The 21,332-nt window shown below is 40.1% G+C and overlaps 1 protein-coding gene across 1 annotated transcript; it reads right to left on the reverse strand.

The window, feature by feature from the left end:
- Window positions 1-1,187: 1,187 nt before the first annotated feature.
- Window positions 1,188-19,204, reverse strand: LOC109035366 (uncharacterized). The gene is made up of 4 exons (XM_019048968.2): window positions 19,046-19,204; window positions 16,387-17,218; window positions 14,925-15,148; window positions 1,188-2,101 (listed from the first exon to the last, which is right to left on the reverse strand). Exons 1-4 carry the CDS (start codon window positions 19,169-19,171, stop codon window positions 1,778-1,780), a joined length of 1,506 nt encoding a protein of 501 aa, XP_018904513.2. The 5' UTR covers window positions 19,172-19,204; the 3' UTR covers window positions 1,188-1,777.
- Window positions 19,205-21,332: the final 2,128 nt, after the last annotated feature.

The following is a 21,332-nucleotide window of genomic DNA, read 5'->3' on the forward strand; positions in this document are numbered from 1 at the left end:
GCACTTCACACAAAAAAAAGAGGAATCATGAAAATTGTAAAGCATCGAGCGAGTTTTGAAATCCAATTTTCAGCGCGTTTTGAATCAGTGAGCGCTGGTGGTACCGTTCCCGGAAAAAAGCTAAAATGCCTTTCACGAACATTTTTTGATCGGTGAGAGGATATCCTGAAATTTTCCGCTAGCTTTTTTTCATTCTCGTTACTTTTCAAAAGATAGTTCTGCGGGACGGAGAAATCGTTCGCATGACGGGAGAGACGAATGCGTCATCCGACCATCGCATGTCAGGCCATGTTGGAAGCAAAAACTCGACGATGAAACTGCAAAAGGACGTATTTTACTTGCGATGTTTCAAAATCTCCTCACATTTTATTTCATCAAAAGAGGACAAACTATAAAACTTTATTGCTCGACATTTTCATACAGTATTTCTCGCAGAGAAAAAAACGAGGAAGTTTCCTGAGGGAATGAAGTTTTAAAGTACCTATTTTTCCAGTTGAACAAAAAAATGTCAGGAAACCTTCCGAGTTAAAAACTGAGATAAGTGTTTTTGCAGTTTCATCGCCAAAAAACTTACAAAAATAAATCGAGGGTATCCCTGCTAAAAATGGTGAGTACAAATAAGTAGAAAATCAAAGTCATGTGAATAGAATTTCAACTCATATGATTAGAATTTCAACTTAAATGAATATAATTTAACTCATATGAGCAGAATTTCTCTATTCGGTTTTCGCCAACTTATATGATTAGAGATTCCAACTCATATGACTAGAGATTTCAACTAGCATGAGTTCAGCGTTGAATCTACCGAGTCCGATAACTCAGAAACTAGTTACCGCATCAAAATAACCATAAGAACAAAATGTTTTATTTTTCAAATTTACAGGTACAGTTGGTGTCTCCTGGTCAAAAACACACTTCTGAAAAATGAAAAAAATTGAATTCATATGAGTTGAACTTTACTACTCTTATGAGTAGAATATTCTAATGATCTGAGTAGAATTTTTTCTCATATGAGTAGGATTTCTACTCATAGAAGTAGGAGGTTCTACTCATGTGAGTTGGCGAATTCTGCATAGCCTACTTGTCATTTTTAGCAGGGATGGTAGGGCTCTCTCTGTCTGCTCGTAGCTGTGATTTCAAAATGATGAATTGACAGTTTTCAAAATTACAAGTAAATTAAAATTCGATTTTGGCTGAAAGGTCAACATTTACTTACTCTTAAATTAAAAAATATCCCATTACAAAGAGCTTTACGTAAGAGAATTTTCAATTTATTTTAAAAAAATAGTTTGATGTTACATGTTCATAATTATTTGACATTCTTTGAGCTTGATACATTGTAGGACTTTACAGAAACTTTGACAGCTGAGTCCGAAAAATGCGTTCCTGAATTGCAAAGTTTAAATATCTCAGCCCATGTTTTATTTTTTTCTAGGGAAACTAATCACAAAGTTCCCTTGCAATTTTATAAATTTTCTTAGAACGAGTGAAAGAAATTCTGGAAAAAAATTTCAGGCGAAATCCCTGGATTCGCCTGAAAATTTTTCCTTTAAAAAAATAAAATTTAGAAGGAAATCCTCAACGTAGCAATTTGAAGTAGGCGTTTTTGAACATCAACTTTCGATCAATTTTCTTAAAAAGGGAGACGATTATTATTGTAACACGGATCTTGGAGATCTACTTACGATTCACTCCGAATTTTTCGGATATGACGATGGGTCAGAAAATTTTCCCAATTCGCTTAAATTCGAGCCTTTTTCGAATCATTATAGGTACACTATTTTTTCTGGTTTCCACTGCAGCCCAGTTTAGTATCAAGCTGAGACACCATTCTCAGAAACGCTGCCTTGTCCTTGCTATTCTTGAGTTCCAGGCCACCTTTTGGAGCCGTTTTGAGGTTATTCGAAATGATGATCGCGTTGGACAATGCCTCCAGGACGCTCCTCGCTGATTCTTTGATGTTGTCGATCTCAATGCTGAAAGTGGCCTGTGCCTCTCTGCTTTTCCTCATGAAATACGCTTTCCACTTATCCAAGGTGGTCGGGTCCTCGGACTCTTCAGGGGACTTATGGCGGCCGTAGCGGGCTAGTAGACCTTGGAGCTGGTGAACATGGTGTCATGAGTTGTAAAATATCGAACGGGACAATGGCATTGAAAAAAGAAAGTATAAGAATTTAAGAAACGCTTCTCGAGGCCAAAAGGTAAAAAAATGTCGTTTTCAAGAGCGTACTTAACAAACTTTCCACAGTTTTTTTTTTTTTCATAGACGAAATCAATATTAGTCCACGTTGTCTCATTTCCTATTGCATTTTATTTTTCATTTAAACCCCTGCAACATTCTCAGTTTATTTTTCTTTGAGAAAAATTGGAATTATTTATTGAAAAATAGAATAAAAAATCCCCCTCAAAATTCTAGCAAGAGTTTGCAGCCAGTCTGCCTGCAGGAAAGCTTACGTCATCCTTGGCTTGATCCCACCCTCCCTCTCCGTCATCCACCACTATATCCCTTCCACTAGGGTGCCCCAAATTTGGCAACGTCAGAATGTGTTTGGTCTTACCCCCTAAAACTGATCCGGTTAATCAAAAAACACTCTCTGCTAAGTTTCAGGCAAATTGGATAATAGTAGCCCGTGCCGAAAGAGCCATCTTTTTTACATGGGATTTTACATTGAAAAACACTTCTTTTCAGACAAACTCATTTCCCGAAAAATGTGTAATTTCTAGGTCTGAAAAATCTCATGTAATATACGGCTTTAGCAGGAAAAATTGAGTGGAAAAATTTGTAATGGATACCTCAAAAAAAAAGGTCTGAGGTCTGCATCCGAAAACAAAGTTCAACATGTGATCGGTATTTTTCCATGTACTTGTTTACGCTGAGTCCGAAAACTCTATCCATTTTTCTCTATTCCGTCAGGATTTTCTGGAAAATCGATTTTCTTGTAAAACAGAAGGTTTTCCAGGGAAATCTCAACTTTCAGGACATAAACCTCAACATTTGACGGATATATTTTTTTTGTGTGTATTTTGACACTGAGTCCAAAAATGATGACAGAGTTGCTCCATTATATCGGGATTATCTGAAAAATCAATTTTCTTGTAAAAACAGGCTTTTCCAGGGAAAACTAAATTTTTAGGTAATAAACGATCTCTCGACATCCCAGAATTTTTCCTTCACATGACGTTATTATACTAATTTTTTTTCAAGCATAGTAATCATTTGCAAGTTAGTATCTAATTTTAAAGAGGGTTATTCATATAGCGAAAAATGTACCCAGCCCGGAATGTACGAAACTTTGTGAGCTGATAGTACTAGTTGAGAGAGGCTTATCCCTAGCTCCGTTTTTGCAGGAACCCCAGGGAAACAGCGTTGCCATTTTTTAAAGTCGTAACCTTCAAACACCCATATCTTTCGCAGAAATGCAGTTACAGAGCTCGTATTTGTACCAAAAGATGCAAAAAATTACGTTCTATCGACCAATGCCAAAGAAATTTTAATTTGACTCCATTGTTGCCACGTTTTGGCCATTTTTTTAATTTTCGTAATTATTTAAAATCACGTTACCGCCTAAAAAAGTGTTTGCGGTTGGTGGGGATTGAATAAAAACCTGTCGGAATTATTGTTCGTTCGATTTCGCATCCATCGATATATTATACTTTTCTGAGAGACTTAGGGAACACGAGTTATAGCGATTTGAAAATTCGGCAACACGCCCTATACCCCGATATTGACGCTCGTTTAGGTACGTTTCGCAACTCCGTGTTAAAGCAAAACGCCTAGAACAAACAAAATTCGAAAAGTCAGTTCATATTTTGCGCTTTTTTGAAACTTTCACATGATTTTTAGGAATTCAAGAAGCGGCGGTGTTGCCGGTTTTCAATGAAAACCACCGCTGCCATGACAATTTAAAGTAGTACTCATTTAATCTTATCCAGCTACATTTGCTAACCTAAACTGACCATTTGCGACATGGTGTTGACAACATTGCCTAATTTCCGTCGGAATTCGCGTAGAGGCGGGGTTGCCAGTTTTCATGGAAACCGCCACCGCAATCACAAACAAAAATGTATTACTTATTTAATCACGTTCAGCCATATTCTGTAGTTGGAATTGTTAATTTATCGAATCGATGGTTTCATCTATCTCTCTGCAACGGCAGTGGTGCCTGACAGTACCGAGATATCGATATTGTATAGAGATCAAGAGCAATGGATCTAGGCCCCTCGCCAAAACTACTCATCGGACCGCTTGAGTGATTCGGTAGCTTTAAATTTCGATACCTCGTTACTGTCGGTCACCACTGCCGTTGCAGAGGGATAGAAGAAACCATCGATCCGATAAATAAACAATTCCAACTACAGAGTAAGGCTGAACGTGATTAAATAAGTAATACATTTTTTTTGTGATTGCGGTGGCGGTTTCCATGAAAACTGGCAACCCCGCCTCTACGCAAATTCCGACGGAAATTAGGCAATGTTGTCAACACCATGTCGCAAATGGTCAGTTTAGGTTAGCAAATGTAGCTGGATAAGATTAAATGAGTACTACTTTAAATTGTCATGGCAGCGGTGGTTTTCATTGAAAACCGGCAACACCGCCGCTCCTTGATTCCTAAAAATCATGTGAAAGTTTCAAAAAAGCGCAAAACATGAACTGACTTTTCGAATTTTGTTTGTTCTAGGCGTTTTGCTTTAACACGGAGTTGCGAAACGTACCTAAACGAGCGTCAATATCGGGGTATAGGGCGTGTTGCCGAATTTTCAAATCGCTATAACTCGTGTTCCCTAAGTCTCTCAGAAAAGTATAATATATCGATGGATGCGAAATCGAACGAACAATAATTCCGACAGGTTTTTATTCAATCCCCACCAACCGCAAACACTTTTTTAGGCTGGTAACGTGATTTTAAATAATTACGAAAATTAAAAAAATGGCCAAAACGTGGCAACAATGGAGTCAAATTAAAATTTCTTTGGCATTGGTCGATAGAACGTAATTTTTTGCATCTTTTGGTATAAATACGAGCTCTGTAACTGCATTTCTGCGAAAGTTATGGGTGTTTGAAGGTTACGACTTTAAAAAATGGCAACGCTGTTTCCCTGGGGTCCTGCAAAAACGGAGCTAGGGATAAGCCTCTCTCAACTAGTACTATCAGCTCACAAAGTTTCGTACATTCCGGGCTGGGTACATTTTTCGCTATATGAATAACCCTCTTTGTGCTGCTGAGTGTTCCCAAATCTTCGTAAAAATTATCATTAGCACAATACTTCATTATTGGCCGCCTTAAATGACAGTAAATCACCAAGCAAATAGGGCCTTCTTGCAGGCTGATTCTTGAAATTGATAGACAAAGCGATACGTGAAGGTAAAATGGAACAATGCTATTGGTTGAAACGGGAGACTGAGGGAAAAAATAGAGGAAGGGTAATACTGCCGCGTGCAGGAAAAACGCCGTAACTTTAATCAGGACTTTGCATCGTTCTTCCACACATACTGTTCTATTTCAAGAGAGCCTAATTACTATGATGCTTCATTTTGTAAACATGCATTCTCAGTTTACGGCCGCAGTTACATTAGCATTGAGAAGGATAAATGGTCATTACCTACCTTCTCGGTCGTAAAACATTTTGTCAGTAAACAGCTGAAAATATCTAGAACGGTGTTACGGTATTTTCACAATGGAGATGTTGCATGTGTGAGGGATTTGCGATTTGACCATTGATTCTTATGTAAACCTGAGGGGATACTTTACGCATTGCGCAATGCTTGAAGTATCCCCTTGGGTTTGTGGGCGCCATTGCGCGTTGGGAGATGGCCCGCCGCGCCGCACTATGGTCCGAATAGCTGGTTTAAGCGGCATTAAATCAGATACGTATGTTTAAACCTCCAACATGAGTTTTCAGGGGTTTTTAGGGTCGCTGAGTGCAAAAATGCTAATATTCTTCAGGAAAAATCCATTTTTAACATTTTTATACTTTATATAACTGTGGTAATAATTTGTTCAGAAACCTTATATTGAGGCTATTAATTCAAGTTGGAGCGGTGGAGCAGTTGGCATCGCGTCTCACTTATCTTCTTGATGTCCCGGGTTCGATTCTCGATAGATTTTTTTTTTTTTTTTTATAAGTTTAAAAATTAATTTTACATTGGATGGACTATAAGAAGCTAAAAGTAGAGCCTCGTCAAACACTACTATCAAGGGAACTTGAAAAAGACAGCTCAGGATAATACTTCTACGTTTCATGGCTCCAGAGGCTACTTTCAAGTCCCACCGATCAGCCGTTTGAACTTTTTTTCGTCTGCCAAGCGAAACTTAAGCTTAAATATATCAATTTTGATAGATTATTTGTTTGAAACATGGGTAAACGTAAAAAAAAAAAACGTTTACGGGACCTCAAAGTGGCTTCCTAAGACAATTTCGTTGCTCGGGAGCCTTACATTCAAGTCCCATCGATCAACCGTTTAGACTTGTTTTCGTCTGCCAAGCTAAACTTATGCTAACATATATCTACACTGATAGATTATATGTTTGAAACACTTAAAACGTCAAAAAAAAAAAAACTTTTACGGGGCCTCAAAGTAGCCTCCCGAGGCGATTCTTTGCTGTTCTTGAGCACAAAGTTTCAATTGGTCCCGATCAACCCCATCAACTCGTATTATTCTGCCTGGGCCGATTGCATGTCTAATGCATTCGATTTGCTAGAATATGACAATGGAACATGATAAAAGTCATCGTCAATGGCATATGATAGCTAATTGTAGTAAGTGATAAGAAACGCGAAAACGTCATTTTTCATGAGAAATAACTTGAGGCGATTGTGTGTGATTGATCTGCCACTCAGACTAAAAGGTAGTATAGAGTCATGACAATAACTTCCGAGTAAAATTACGAGGTGCTCAGAGGTGCAAAGGATATTTTTTGGGTCCTACTTTTGCGATTTTATTGAAAAAGTGACTATGTCTAAGGGTTAATCTAGAACATTAGATATGATGAAAAAGAACAGTTTCAGCATGAAACATCTTAAACTTATCTTGTATTTTGTGAATCAAGTTCCCAAACACTTTCAGGTACGGTGAAACGACGAAAACAAGCCTTAAACACAGCACTGCCGCTCGGTAACTGGAATCGCACTCATAAAGTGCTCCGCGCGCCGCACTTCCCAGCCTCCCTGTCACATCTTTATTAGTGCTTTAATCGAATTGAAATTTTACAGGAGTCTTCTCTACAGTATGTACTATCGATCTACCGCTTAAAATCTAACTTTTTCCAAACTTCACTTTTTTGATTTATTGCCGCTTAAACCGGCTATTCGGACCATAGTGCGCCGCAGCGTGCCACGGCGCCTCAAGCAACTATTTCACAACAGAGGTGTTGCACAGTATCAAACGAAATTGAAGGCGCTCCAACATTTTAAGAATAATAGGTATCCTTTAAGAGTACGAAGCTGTCCTCGAAAAATAAATTAAGGTACTACAGCACGAACTTCCCTGCCGAAAAAACCCGTGGCCATACACTACTAGAAGAAGCAGGTGTGCGGACAAAAATCGTTGTCGGAATGTCCTTCAACCAAATTCAGGAATCGCTACAGTAGCCAAAATGTATTATACTATGCAGCAATGAAAATAAACCGACAGCATAATAGAGATGTTGCATGTGTGAGGGATTAGCGATTTGACCATTGTAACCAGGTCCCAGAGACAAGGCTGGAGTGCTCGACCTTAGCAAGTGGCGGGAGCCCTGAGAGTCCCTTTGGAACCCTCCAGGAAATGGGAGACAGTGGGGGAGGAGACCTGGCCGCACTGCACTTGCTGGCTTGCTGCTCTCATTTTGCGTCCCTCTAAGAAACTTGCCGTAAGACGCAAGGGAGGAAAACAAAGGAGGGCTGCAGCTGGGTGCAGTGGAATGCAGTTTCTCTTTTTCCCGTTGTCTTGCATTTCCGAGGTACTCATCGGTCTCCCCGATTGGAGGGCTGATGAGCGTGGGTGGTGATTGGGGCCAATCGGAAGTGATTTGATAAGAGTCACTTGGGCTTGGTCAACAATCTCTCCCTGATGCCTCGGTGGGTTCAAGGGGGCTCTCACTCGAATAACTATCGCGGATTCGGAACGTCGAGAAATGTAAGTCCCTGAATTAAGTTGGCCCTTTGGGCCAACTTCTCTCATTTAGCTCCTTAGCTTACAAAATGTTAGGTCGGGTACGGTAGTTAAGTTTGCGGTTTAGTGTTTTGTTATTTGCTCATGTTGCTATTTTCTTGTTCGGTTGTCATTATTATTTAGCATATATATTTATCTTTTTATTTATTCCTATCGCCTTTTTTATCATTGTTTTGTGTGTATGCGCTAGCCGGCCGCAGAGCACACCATTGATTCTTATGTAAAAGTTCGCGGGAAACACGATGGTGCCACTGATTTTCTCTGAAATAATCTCCCAAGCTCAAAAAAAGCTCTCCAAGTGAGGCCAAAATGGAGGGGATATCCCACCCTACCCTGAGAGTCCACCTCTACATCAAGACAAACTCTCCATGCAAAGATACCTACGGAGCAAATACATTGACAGGGCTGCCACTTTATTTGGGGACTCCAAAACTGAAAACACGGCAACCCTGCTAATGTACTTGCTCCCTATCTTTGCATGGAGAGTTTGTCTTGATGTAGAGGTGGACTCTCAGGGTAGGGTGGGATATCCCCTCCATTTTGGCCTCACTTAGAGAGCTTTTTTTGAGCTTGGGAGATTATTTCAGAGAAAATCAGTGGCACCATCATGTTTCCCGCGAACTTTTACAAAAGAATCAACAGTCAAATCGTAAATCCCTCACACATGCAACATCTACATTGGACGGCAGAATCGGGTCTCTCAGGGGATGCCGTTAGGTCGTCCACGACTTACCCCCTTTGTCTACTGCAACCACCCGCTTCGTCACGTCATCATCTTTGTCTATAGCTTTGTCTATCAATTTCAATAATCAGCTCGCTGAGAAAAAAAGAGGATCGAGAGATGAATCCGAATCTGACCCTTGGTTGTCCGGTAAAACTACGCAATTAAAATAAAAACAAGCAGTGAACTCCAACACAATGTGTTGATAAGGCGCGTCATTAACTCACACATATCAACCCCTGTAGTTTTCATTTACAGAGATTTCAAAATAGGCAAGTAGCACAACAAGAGAATTCATACGATCCAACTCTTCGACGACGCACTTTGACGAGACCGTGTATTGTGAATGTAGAAAGCCATTCGAACGAGTTTAAGTTTTTTGATCTGCCCCCAGCAATATCTTATCAGATTCTTAAAGAAAAGTGCTACGGAATAATTTAAGCGAAGAAAGGAAAAATTCTGTCGAACTCCTGAAAGATACAGTCGATTTAAAGGTATTTTTGGGGCTGAAATATCCAAATCACCGGTACCTATTATAAATCCCGATATATTATTGAAAAGAAATTGACTCGGTATAAATGCAATTGCATTAGATATGTCTTGATTTTGTTATTTTAAACGTATTTCCATGCAAAGAAGTTCAACCATGTCCATGCTTTATTCATTCATGAATTGAAAGTGAGCAATCTACATCCCGAAAATCTACCGATTTGCCGTAAAAAATTGCAGAAACTCGATATACCAAGTCGATGCACCCACTCGTTGAATTTACCAACCAATTTCGTGAGTGCAAATATATAAAAATCAATATGCTATAGTCATTTTGGGTGCATTTATTTTTCATGAAAAAATAATAATTTCAATCCCGAAAAACCATCAATTTTCCGTATAAAATCGAAAAAATCGAGATGTGTCGACTCCCTGACGTGAAAATTAGATTCTACGTGTAAAAATACTTACACATGGATATGCTGAACAGAAACCATGTGTGGACACAGTTAGGATACATAGCCCCAGAATACTTTTAAAGCGCCTTTACTTTCCAGAATCTTGACGGAATTTTTTTTTTGGCTTAAACGACTCAAGGGACACTGTAGTTAAAAAATATAAAGAATTTTCGATTTTAACACACAAAAAAATGTTCGTTCAGGCACACCATGTATTGTATGGTGTATTGCGCTGGTATTCAATCCTTGCCTTCAGATCAAAATTCTTACAAGGAAGCCCCTTGCAAGAGGCGAATTTTTTGTAATTTCTCCCAATTTTTTCTCCGTTATATAGTTGAATTGCTTGCCAAATTCTGAGGTCAATTATATTTAATTGTAATTTATACATTTCTTTTTTCCCCTTCATTTTATTTTTTGTTTGGAGAAGTTTCGTTGATTTCTTCGAATTTCGAATACTGCAACTTCTCTTCTATTCGGCCGATTTTTATGAATGAGACCTCTTTCAATTCGTCTTTGAACGGAGAGTAAGGAAAAAATTGTTAAGTACTCGCGAAACAATTTTTTCGAAAATTTGATGGATCCCAGCGTGACGGTGAAATGGGTAATCGAGTGAAAGTAATTAGGTCTGACTGTGACGAGGACCGCGAGGGTCGCCTTTTGTTCTTCAGCTGGGAAGCGACGCGGCGAACCGAGCCAGGACCGGGACACTACCTGGGTTTTGTGCCTGCCTGTGCACTGTTTTGGCCTGATAGGGGAGTGAATTTCTGTATGGGCCACGGTTAGCACATGGTCTAATGAGTCTCGAGGCTCATCACAGATTGCACTTACCACTATCCTGCTGGCCCCGGCTATCAGAGCAAGGGGTACCAAATTTTGAAAATCTTAACAGGGTTGTGGAGATCTGTCAAAGCAACGTTTTAAACAAAACGAAGAAGTGAAATTCTCATTCAACGAGTGCCGACCTGATCAGCCATCCTCGAATCAGTTCGCTTGTTTCTGCTTATATATGCATATTTTAAATCAGCGCGTCGTACTCTTAGGCTTTTTATAAAAAAACCAAGTAACGTAGACTCTTGGTATTCACTGCACAAAAACTAGAGAACCCCAGAATGAGAAACAACTTTAAATCATAATTATTGACGGATAAATAAACTTTTTACAGGCTTTGGAAAATCTCAGAAGTTCGCGGTAGTCACTTTTCGGTAAGGAACTAAGGGACTCGGTTATTGTATCGAGTGGGGGGTCGAAACGATCGCAAAGGCGGTATACTACGTATACGCGCCAAAATACGTAATGTTGTAAAAAACCTAATTAACTCGCCCCTGGTACGAATTGGCAGTAGAATCTGTGTTCCAAAATACCATAGACCTACAGCCGGCTGTAAGATATCCAATGGCTTCTATAGCCGGCAACATAATTTCTTATAGCCTTTTATAGCCCAAGGCGAGTAAGCAACAGCCTGGCGATAAAGTGTATGCTAAACGTTACTAATTACGGAATATGCTAGGACTTAGGGAGTTTTTAGAGTCGCTTTCTTTTTGGGCCGTAGTATCTTGATTTATTTTGCGAGGAAAGCTCCGTACTTTTGAAGGATGCCTGTCATTCGTAATATGTTGGAGCGCCTTCAATTTCGTACGATACTGTGCAATACCTCTGGTGTGAACTAGTTACTTCAAGCGCCGTGGTACGCAGCGGCGCGGCGGGCGGGCAGCCAGCGCAAAACGCGCATTGGCGCCTACAAACCTAACAGGGATACTTCACGCATTGCGCAATGCGTGAAGTATCCCTGTTAGGTTTGTAGGTGCCAGTGCGCCGCCGCTCCGCTTTGTGTTAGGCTCTAATATTTAATCTCGTGGAGTCAGCGTTTTTCAACCCATGACTTTGAAATGTTTGCACACTCTGTATGGATTATTCTCATTTTAATTGATGAAAAAAATATGCAGTAAAGGAAAATATAATGTGCGTTTTTAAATATTAAGGTGATTCCGTACAAACTTAAGGATTTACAAAGCACACGAATTTCTACACAATTTCTTATAACCTTTTATAGCCGATGGAAAAAAAGCAACAGCTAGGCGATAAAGTGTAAAGCCCGGCGATAGGAACTACAGCCCGGCTGTATAATTGCGGCTCTGGTGCTTGCACTAGAGCTGCTATTCCGGACGGTCCCAGCTGGGGAGTATCAATGCAGCATGTTACATTGTAGAGACCGCGCGTTGGTTGATGGGAATCGGCGCCATTTTCGGCTATGTTCCTTGTCATGACTTTATTTTATTGCATACTGTTTTATTGTTAGTCAATGCTATGTTGTGTATTGTATTTTTGGAATCATGGTGATACAGTCAACAATTCAAAACTTGTTTGTGCTTTTATCTCGTGATGGAAAAAATGTACTTTACGTTCAAAATTTGAAAATTTGAATTTTAAAGTTTTCGCGGTTAAGGAAGCTTTAACTACTGGGTTGGAGCTTCCTAGTCATATTACTTGATATCAGCTGATAGCAAACAAAGGTTACCAGGGAAACCGTAAACGTCTAACAACTATCGTGGCCATTGGGGCGATTATTGAAATGATATCGACTGTATGTCGCCGCTTACGACAGGACATAGCCCTATCTTAACTGTGTAATATATCGCAATTCGATATTGTTTTGATTTTTAAAAGGAGCAATTCATTCATACAGTTCCGATTAGTTTTGGCGAACGGGCCCTTAACCTACGGCACTCGGCTCATGGGAATTTTTTAACTTGTCCTGGACGGACTCGTCTGTAGCGCCTCGTTCTTCGTTGTGTGTGTGATTTCGTGAAGAAGTTTCTATGGCAATTTGCTTTTATTTGTGAGCTGTTTTTTCACGGGATTTTTGAATGTTCTGTACGAATAAATTCGGTGAGTACCTCATTTATATACCAAAAATCAACTTTTTAACCTCAATTCTAGCTTCGACAATCGAAAACATTTTTTCATCTATATTTTGTAGGCCTTTTTGGCAACACTATTTTCCCCGCAAATAAGCCGGAAATTAAAACGATTGCGTCCTTCGATGTACTTGACATTCAACTGCATTCAACCTGTTAATAATAAGAAATCAACTAATATTCTTTCATTTTATTGGTCTGGATTAGCACTGCTTTCAGAGAGCGCCAAAATTCAAACGAGCCAATCAGATTTAAATATTGCAAATCGCTACATCGAATGACATCATGATTCTTCGTTAAAAATGGCGCTTTTTGCAAAATCTAGGGATTTTTTAAGTATATTTGAGCAAATCTGGGGATTTAGGGATTTTTAGCGAAATCTAGGCATTTTTTTTCTTCCCCGCTAGGGATTTAATATCGGAAGACTGGCTTCCAGTATCGTAGCGTTGATCGTCGCTGATGTCGAAATGGAACCTAATGCCGGACTTACTGTAACACCTCCATTCCTCAATTCCGGTGAGGAATACGTCTCTACCCTTAACTCAATATAAATATACAAATTGATAAGTGAGTGCTTTAGTCTCCTGAAAACAGAATTGCGAAACTTAAAATTGGAGAAAAATGATGAGTAAATGAAAAAATGGAACCAATTGATGGGATATGTCGCATGCCATTCTGACACAAAATATGGCGTCTATCGAATCACCTTAACTAAATAAAATAACCAAATTTTCAACTCTCAAACTATCAACTATCAACTATCAAATTTCAAACTATCAAAATTTCCAACAATGACAAAAATGATTGTAATATACCTATAATGTAATGAAATATACACGCTCTAATCATTTAATTTGTATTACCTTTATGTTATGTACCTACATGTTATACTATTTTTATAATAAATTTTGCCAACATGCTTTTCAATTCAGTCTACAACATTTCATTCCGACGTGGCAATAATGATTTATAATGCCCCTAATCCATTAAAATGAATTACAATAGTAATGCCGCATTATAATGTCGTATTATACATCGCAACGATTCATGTCCTACTGATTATTGATTATTGTAAGATGAATTCTGTTTTCTCTGATTGTATGTTTCATACGTGCGAAGCAAGTACGGGTCACTAGAAACGTGGTTCGTACGGGTGGCTGATGAAATTGATCTTCGAATACCTTTTGATGAGCTAGGGAAATGGAACCATCTGCATCTCATGGACAATAAATAGTTGCCGTAATTAAGGTCATCCCGTGATTAAGGTGCCGTGATTTAAGTCATAAATTCTTCATCTAATTCTTGATTCATCTCCAAAATGTCTGCTAAAGCTTTCATGCGCTTCTCCTTGTATGCATGAATGAGCAAATTGGGTATCGAACAAGCGGACACTTTTTGAAAATTTAGATGATTCTGGACAATATCGTACAGAAGTCCACGAGCTGCAGATAGAACCATTACCTCTAGCTCATCAAAAGTTATTCGAAGATCATTCAACAACCTCTTTGACAAGTTGCAAAAACTTTTCGTTAACAATAGTGTCACACGGTACTAGGAATATTTACTATTTAACGAACCTTATATTTCCCTGACTCAGTCCTAAATTATAGAAGTATGCGTTACTTTTCCAGCAATCCAAAAAAACAATTATACAAAAAACCAATACCTACACTTTCAGATATAAAAATGCAAATTTTTTGCAGCCTCGCTAAACGACTTATCAACCAGAGATTTTTTAGGAACGGACCTCCAAAGAGCTTTCAAAATTAAAAGTATACAACAAGTGATAATGCCATGTATTCGCCATATCAAAGCCCAATACACATTTATACACCGGCTACGTAAATCTGCTAAGTTACAAAACATGAATCGACAGTTGTCGGATTGTACATCAATGACAAAATGTGTCTAGGCCCTCATTCTTGACTACAACTACTGCCCCCAGAGCCGCTCTCCGACGCCAATGCGTTGGAGCTTCCTGCTTGTTTTATCGCTTCGTGTAACCCGGCAGTATGATTTTTTCCACTTTCTACAGCCAGCTATATATGATTTTCTATCGCCTTCGTCAGTCGGCTAAAAGAACTCCTATGGTATTTTGAAACGCAGCTCCTATCGCCAATTTTTACCGGGGCTCTATCATCTCTGTGACCTCTTCATTTAAAGATTTTACTATGCAAAAGATACTTCACCTGATTCAATAGTTCATCGAGCTTTTTGACAACGAGCCCCTGTTGTGTTCCCTTCTTGCCGTAGCTGGTTATCAGTTTAGCCACTTCAGGATCAGCCGGAGGGAAAAGCTCCAGGTACCCCTTGACCGTTTTATGATGACCGCATAATTTGTCTTTCGCTTCTTTGTACGCAGCATTGATCTTCCCCTCCGCGAAAGTTAAAGACCGATTCAGAGACTGCTTCACTGGGGGATGAGAAACGACTTACATACATAAAGCCGCTTTTATAGCGCAAATTCGAGGAAAAATGTTCACAAATTTTCGGAAAAACGCGTATTTCATTGAGTAAAATGTAACGTTTGCAATTTTAGACGGCGATCTCCTTAGGCAAAGCAGAATTACTTTATCGTACCTAAATTTCACGAGGCTAGACCGTCACATGGAGAAAAAAAAGTGATCGCGGGTTAACTTATTATGGTCATATTGAGAGTCGTTTTACAATGAGACGTCACTCAGAAAAGTTTTGATCAGAGATATCTCAAAAACTATGAATCCATCTGACAAAAGTCTTAACTACGAACAATTTTGGGAATTTAATTTACTTCTGGTGGCGTTTAAAAAGGTGATTGTGTTCGGCGCATTACCTGGTTTTTGTGGGCACGTAGAAAAAAAGTCCGTGAGGTCGTTCATGAAATACGTACCGCTGAAAATCTAATTTTTTACCCATCTCATGACTCAGATCGCCCCTCCCCTAGATGGTCGTTTTATGATGCATTTTGGATGGAGAATTACCACCTCGCTTTAATTTTTCACTTCAGATTGTGGAAAAATTGGCGCCACAAACCTATTCTAGTGAGAAAAACCGGTGACACAATTATGTGCAATACCCTGAAAAATAAGTAACGCTCAGTCGATCCGACCCACCTCCCTTAACTTGCATTTTGTGGTGACTTCGGGGGTGAAAAAACACCTTCTCGCTTTAGAATTTCATGTTAGAATTTTGACAAATTAGCGCCACGCGCTCATTCTAGTATTACGAAACGCAGCCCTGCACGCGTCCTCCTTCCTGTAACGCACCTGTGTCACAGGTTCAGACACCAGCGTTACGTAGAGTCCCTTTATACTGAGAGTCAAGACTATGTGAATCCATTTCTGATTGGTTCCTGTATTTTAGGCCTTCGCAGTGTCACAAACGGGAATAAAGATTACATTTTCACCGATTGCAAAGATTATAATCTGGAATGGACCAGGGAATCACGGGTTCGGCAAGGAACAAAAGGAATGAGAGAAGGAACGGAGAAAGGAGTTTGAGAATGGGCCGATCAAAGATTACGAAAAACGTTCAATTTCTGTAATCTTTATTCCCGTTTGTGACTCCATGAGGGGTGTTGTCTTGACTCTCAGTATAAAGGGACTCTAGCGTTACGTAGGTACTTCGCGAACACCTTCTTTATTTTCGATACGGAATTATAGTGCAACTTACTCTGCAGCATATCGTCTAGAGTTTGGGCCCACGAGTTGACTTTTTCCAGGAATTTTGGGACTTGATCCTTGCGTCGATCCGCGCTGGAAGCAAGCTCTTCGTTGGTCTTGTCCAGTTGTTGCAGGATCATATCTCCCAGCTCGGGTCTCATGTCTGAACTCGACCTCTCATCCTGAAGCTCTGATGATTTGTCATCAACACTCTCATCAGAGCGTGCATCAGCACGCTTGTTGGCGCTCGCAACAGATCCCTTGTCAGACTGCGCATCAACACGCTTATTTGAACTCGCATTAGGTCGCTCATCGGAATGGGCATCAACACGCTTATTTGAACTCGCATTAGGTCGCTCATCGGAATGCGCATCAACACGCTTAGTGCCTCCCGCACCAGATCGTTTATCAGACTGTGTATCAACACTTTTATTAGAACTCGTGTTAGATCGTTCATCAGAACGTGCATCAAGACGCTTATTGCCACTTGTACCAGATCGTTTATCAGACTGTGTATCAACACTTTCATTAGAACTCGTGTTAGATTGCTCATCAGAATGTGCGTCTAGGCGCTTATTGCCACTTGTACCAGATCGTTTATCAGACTGTGCATCAACACTTTTATTAGAACTCGTGTTAGATTGCTCATCAGAATGTGCGTCTAGGCGCTTATTGACACTTGTACCAGATCGCTCATCAGAATGCGCATCAGCACGCTTGTTGCCACCTGTGCTGGATCGCTCATCAGGATGCGCATCAGTACGCTTATTGCCACTTGTAACAGATCGCTCATCAGAATGCGCATCAGCACGCTTATTAGCACGTGCATCAACGCATGCTATCTGAAATTTCCAAAATAGCATTTTAAAACCACAAATGATGGGAAGTTTAAACCTGCAAAAGTGTCGATCATTTTCTTTAGAAATTATCCAGAGAAGCATTGACACGCCAAAACTGGCAGCTCGTGGTTAATCCTGAGGCACAGTTGGACTGCATTTTGCAATTTGGAACTATAAATTCTGGCTCTTCTGGAAAAACACTTATGTGCATGGGGAAACTAATGGCACATACGTTGTTTTTAAACCGGGCTAGAATTTATAGCTCCAAATTGCAAAATGTAGTCCAGTTGGTCTTAGAACTCGAAATTTTCAAGACTCATGCACAACGCGTTAACTTTGAAAAATGACGACTCTGCTCAAAATCGAATCCCAGGATAAAATTGGGGTTTTTTCAAAGTTTGGATTAGTACTCCTTACAAAGTCATTCAGTTTTGTGACTCTTGTACAATCCCTTGCACTTTACAGCTCAAAATGCCAAGATATTGATTTCCTTTCTTAGAATAGATCACCACCATCATCCTAATAAAATTATTTTTACTGATACTATCTAGATACGTCAATATTCGAACATTGCAGCTGTTTTTCTTCCATGTGATCTTCTACCGATCTTCCAGCAAATTCACCCCCCTGAAAAACTTATTCCCTGGAATTTAGTCTCCTAGTACCTATAGTTACACGATCAAATTCCGAACCAATCCTGATCAAAGTAGACCTGTTGATCAGGGCCGGATTTACCTACTTGCCGCTTATGGGCCACCTGTATTTTGCCGCCCCCTTCTCATTCGTTTTGAAACATCAATAAAAACCATCAAATGAACGTGCCGGAGGGGAATGGATGCATGAGACGCGTTTACTCGTGTTGGACACATTTTTTGCGAAAGTCCTGTCAACACTCCTATCAAAAGTTTACGGAACTTTGAGCGAAAGTTAAGTTCCGTAAACCTATCCCTGTGTGGACAAGGTCCTCCATTTATAAGAAATTAACAAACAAATTATGAAAGAACAAACATAAATGTGGTTTAACAATTGTAACTTCCGCTGCTGCGTCGCGCTGACCGCACTGTGTTTGACGCAATGCGTGAAGTATTCATGCAGTCTTGTAGGCGCTAATATGTGTTACATGCCGACCGCCGTGCCGCGGGCCTCTCCTATTCATCTCAAATCCTCGTCATCACTGCTCTCTGCACCGCGCCGCTCCAAGCCAAATCGCGTGTTAGGTTTCTTTTTTAACTCGACTACTTAAATGTGCTGTCTCTTGTATCACCGAAAGACGACAGAATTAGAAATTACTACACTTTCAGGAAATGAGAGATTTTGTCGCCTCTTCTCGTTTGTAATTCTTTTTTAAACCTACGTTTGAAAAAAATGGCAAAATTTGCCGCCATGGGCCGTGGCCCATGTGGCCACCCCCTTAATCCGGCCTTACTGTTGAAGATTGATGGTCACCATATGCAACACTCCTCTCTGATCAAAATTAGACGGGCAAAATTAGAATTGAATGTCACCATTCGTCGTTTCCTGCCGCATGAGACATTTCTGCTAAGTTTTCATTTTTTAAATAAATAATGTAACGATTTTTTAACTCTTGGCTTTTTTATGGTAATTGGTTCAGGAATTTGATCAAATATCGAGAAGTTTTAAGCGTACACATCTTAAACCCACTGCACAACCACGAATCGTCGTCCCGCTGACTTTTGGGAATATGTTCATTTCTACGTGAGCCCTGTTTTCCAGAAAGCTCCATGCTTTTTGGGGCTCATATGGATATGAAGATATTCCCTCGACGTCAGAGGAGCAATGTCAATGTCAATGTCAAAAAAATTCACTTACGTCCAAGAGGAGCACGGACAATGTCACTAAATAAACCACTTTGATCGCACCCATTATTGGCTGTTTGAGTAACTGGTGCCGCCTTTCATAATCCGAGCTCTTAAGTATGCATATTCCATGTGGCATGCAGATTGCGTGACAGCTCTATGTCATCGCTTTGGCAATTCATTTCTTTTAAACTTGTGTCGCACCTTCAGGTGTTGTCAAAATGAGTGTCCCCATGCACACTGCATCGATGTGTTACGTTCGACTGTTATTTCATTGAGTGAAGGGGTAAAAAAATCACTAAAAGAAGTTTTCAATTAACACGGATTTTTTGTGAGAAGTGAAATTAAAGATCCTTAATTTTTGGTGTCACATATGTGCGTGCTGATAACTTAGTAATCCTCGCTTTTTATAGTAAGTTTTCCTTGTTTTGCGCATGTAACTGCAAGAATTTCATCAAAACGTTCATGACTGGGAAAAGGAAGTGTTCTTTAACGACCGTGTTGTGCCCATGAACAGCTGTTAATCACAAGCACCACTACCTAGAGGAGAATTCTGCGAACAGTTTTGCAAAAAAAACTCTCAGAATGGGTTTGTTTTAAGCAGAAGATATATAGGCATATGAATGGGCTTATGCGAGGGTAAAATTGCGAGAAAATCAAAATGGACAAATTAAAAAAGTCTAAAATTCAATCGTAGCGCGCATTCTGCCTAGTTTGAAACGAGCTTTCTAAAAATTTCCCGCGTCTGCGGAAAATTTTCTCAACCGCTGACGACCAGGTTTGCCCAGAAAGAGGGGTAAGAAAACCAAACCTGAATAAACACGCAATTTCGAAAACTTTCTCTAACGTGGTATTTCACTATTTTCGTTCTTTCTTTCCAGATGTTTTGCAAGACAAAAGCTTTAAATCGATCGCGAGGAAACTTTTACCAGTTTGTGAGATCATTCGTTTGTCTAGGTCAGATTTTCTCAAGTCTCTCTGTGTGGAAATCTGACTGCCGAACGATGAGAAAACCTGCCCGGAGGTGCAAATCTGACTGCCGGCCGGTGAAACAAGCTGTCCGCAGGCGCGATTAATTTGAAAACTTTCCAAACTACGCATATTGCGAGCAAAGGAGTATAAATTTCAGACTTTTTTTATGCGCCAGAACTGGCCCGAAGTGATTTTCGTGCTATTTTGTCTGGAGAAAGTCTGTTCACATGTGGTTGCATAGTGTTGTTTTTGTTCGGAGCTGGAACGCTGTAAGCGCAAGGAGAGGCAACCCGCTTTCAGTTAATGCCTGGGCGACATAAGCAGATGCGGACCCAGCAATTTGGCGACACCGAATTCCCTTCATTAAAACCTATGTTAAATAATCGATTCTTGTCGGAGCACCTGGCCCCTCCAAGAATCGATATCTATTCACTGGTTTAGATGGAGGGAAACAGTGGTGCCAAGTTGCTGGATCCGCCAATGAATCCCTGGTAAAAATTGGCGATAGGAGCTGCGTTTCAAAATACTATAAGAATTCGTATAGCCGGCTAAAGGAGGCGATAGAAAATCATATAGCTGGCTGTAGAAAGCGGAGAAAATCATAGAGCCGGGCTATACGAAGCGATAAAACATTATGAAGGCGGGCTATAGTTCCTATCGCTATACACCTTAAAATTTACAAAACACACATTATACTTTCCTTCAATACATATTTTTTTTCATCAATTAAAATGAGAATAATCCAAACAGGATGTGCAAACATTTTGAAATCATGATTTGAAAAACGCTGACTCCGCAAGATTATATTGGAGCCTACCACAGAGCGGAGCGGCGTGCTGCCAGCGATAAGCGCGCACCAGCGCCTACAAACCTAACAGGGATACTTCACGCATGGCGCGATGCGTGAAGTATCCCTGTTAGGTTTGTAGGCGCCAATGCGCGTTTTCTGCTGGCTGCCCGCCCGCCGCGCCGCGCCGCAGCGTACCACGGCGCTTGAAGCAACTATTTCACACCAGAGGTATTGCACAGTATCATACGAAATTGAAGGCGCTCCAACATATTAGGAATGGCAGGCATCCTTCAAAAGTACGGAGCTTTCCTCGCAAAATAAATCAAGATACTACGACCCAAAAAGAGAGCGGTACTTTAAAAACTCACTAAGTCCTAGCATCCGTAATTAGTAACGTTTAGCATACACTTTATTGCCAGGCTGTTGCTTACTCGCCTTCGGCTATAAAATGCTATAAGAAATTGTGTTGCCGGCTATAGAAGCTATTGGAAATCTTACAGCCGGCTGTAGGCCTATGGTATTTTGGAACACAGATTCT

Source organism: Bemisia tabaci, chromosome 7 (genome assembly GCF_918797505.1).
Source record: "Bemisia tabaci chromosome 7, PGI_BMITA_v3".
In the NCBI taxonomy this organism is placed as follows: domain Eukaryota; kingdom Metazoa; phylum Arthropoda; class Insecta; order Hemiptera; family Aleyrodidae; genus Bemisia; species Bemisia tabaci.

Bases quoted from the DNA above. Each gene is read 5' to 3' on its own strand.
- LOC109035366 (XM_019048968.2), bottom strand. From the start codon at position 19,171: ATGCCACATGGAATATGCATACTTAAGAGCTCGGATTATGAAAGGCGG. The intron at 17,219-19,045 runs GTAAGTGAATTT...TGGAAATTTCAG, and splicing joins TGTCCGTGCTCCTCTTGGAC to ATAGCATGCGTTGATGCACG. The intron at 2,102-14,924 runs GTGAAGTATCTT...CATGTTCACCAG, and splicing joins TCGATGAACTATTGAATCAG to CTCCAAGGTCTACTAGCCCG.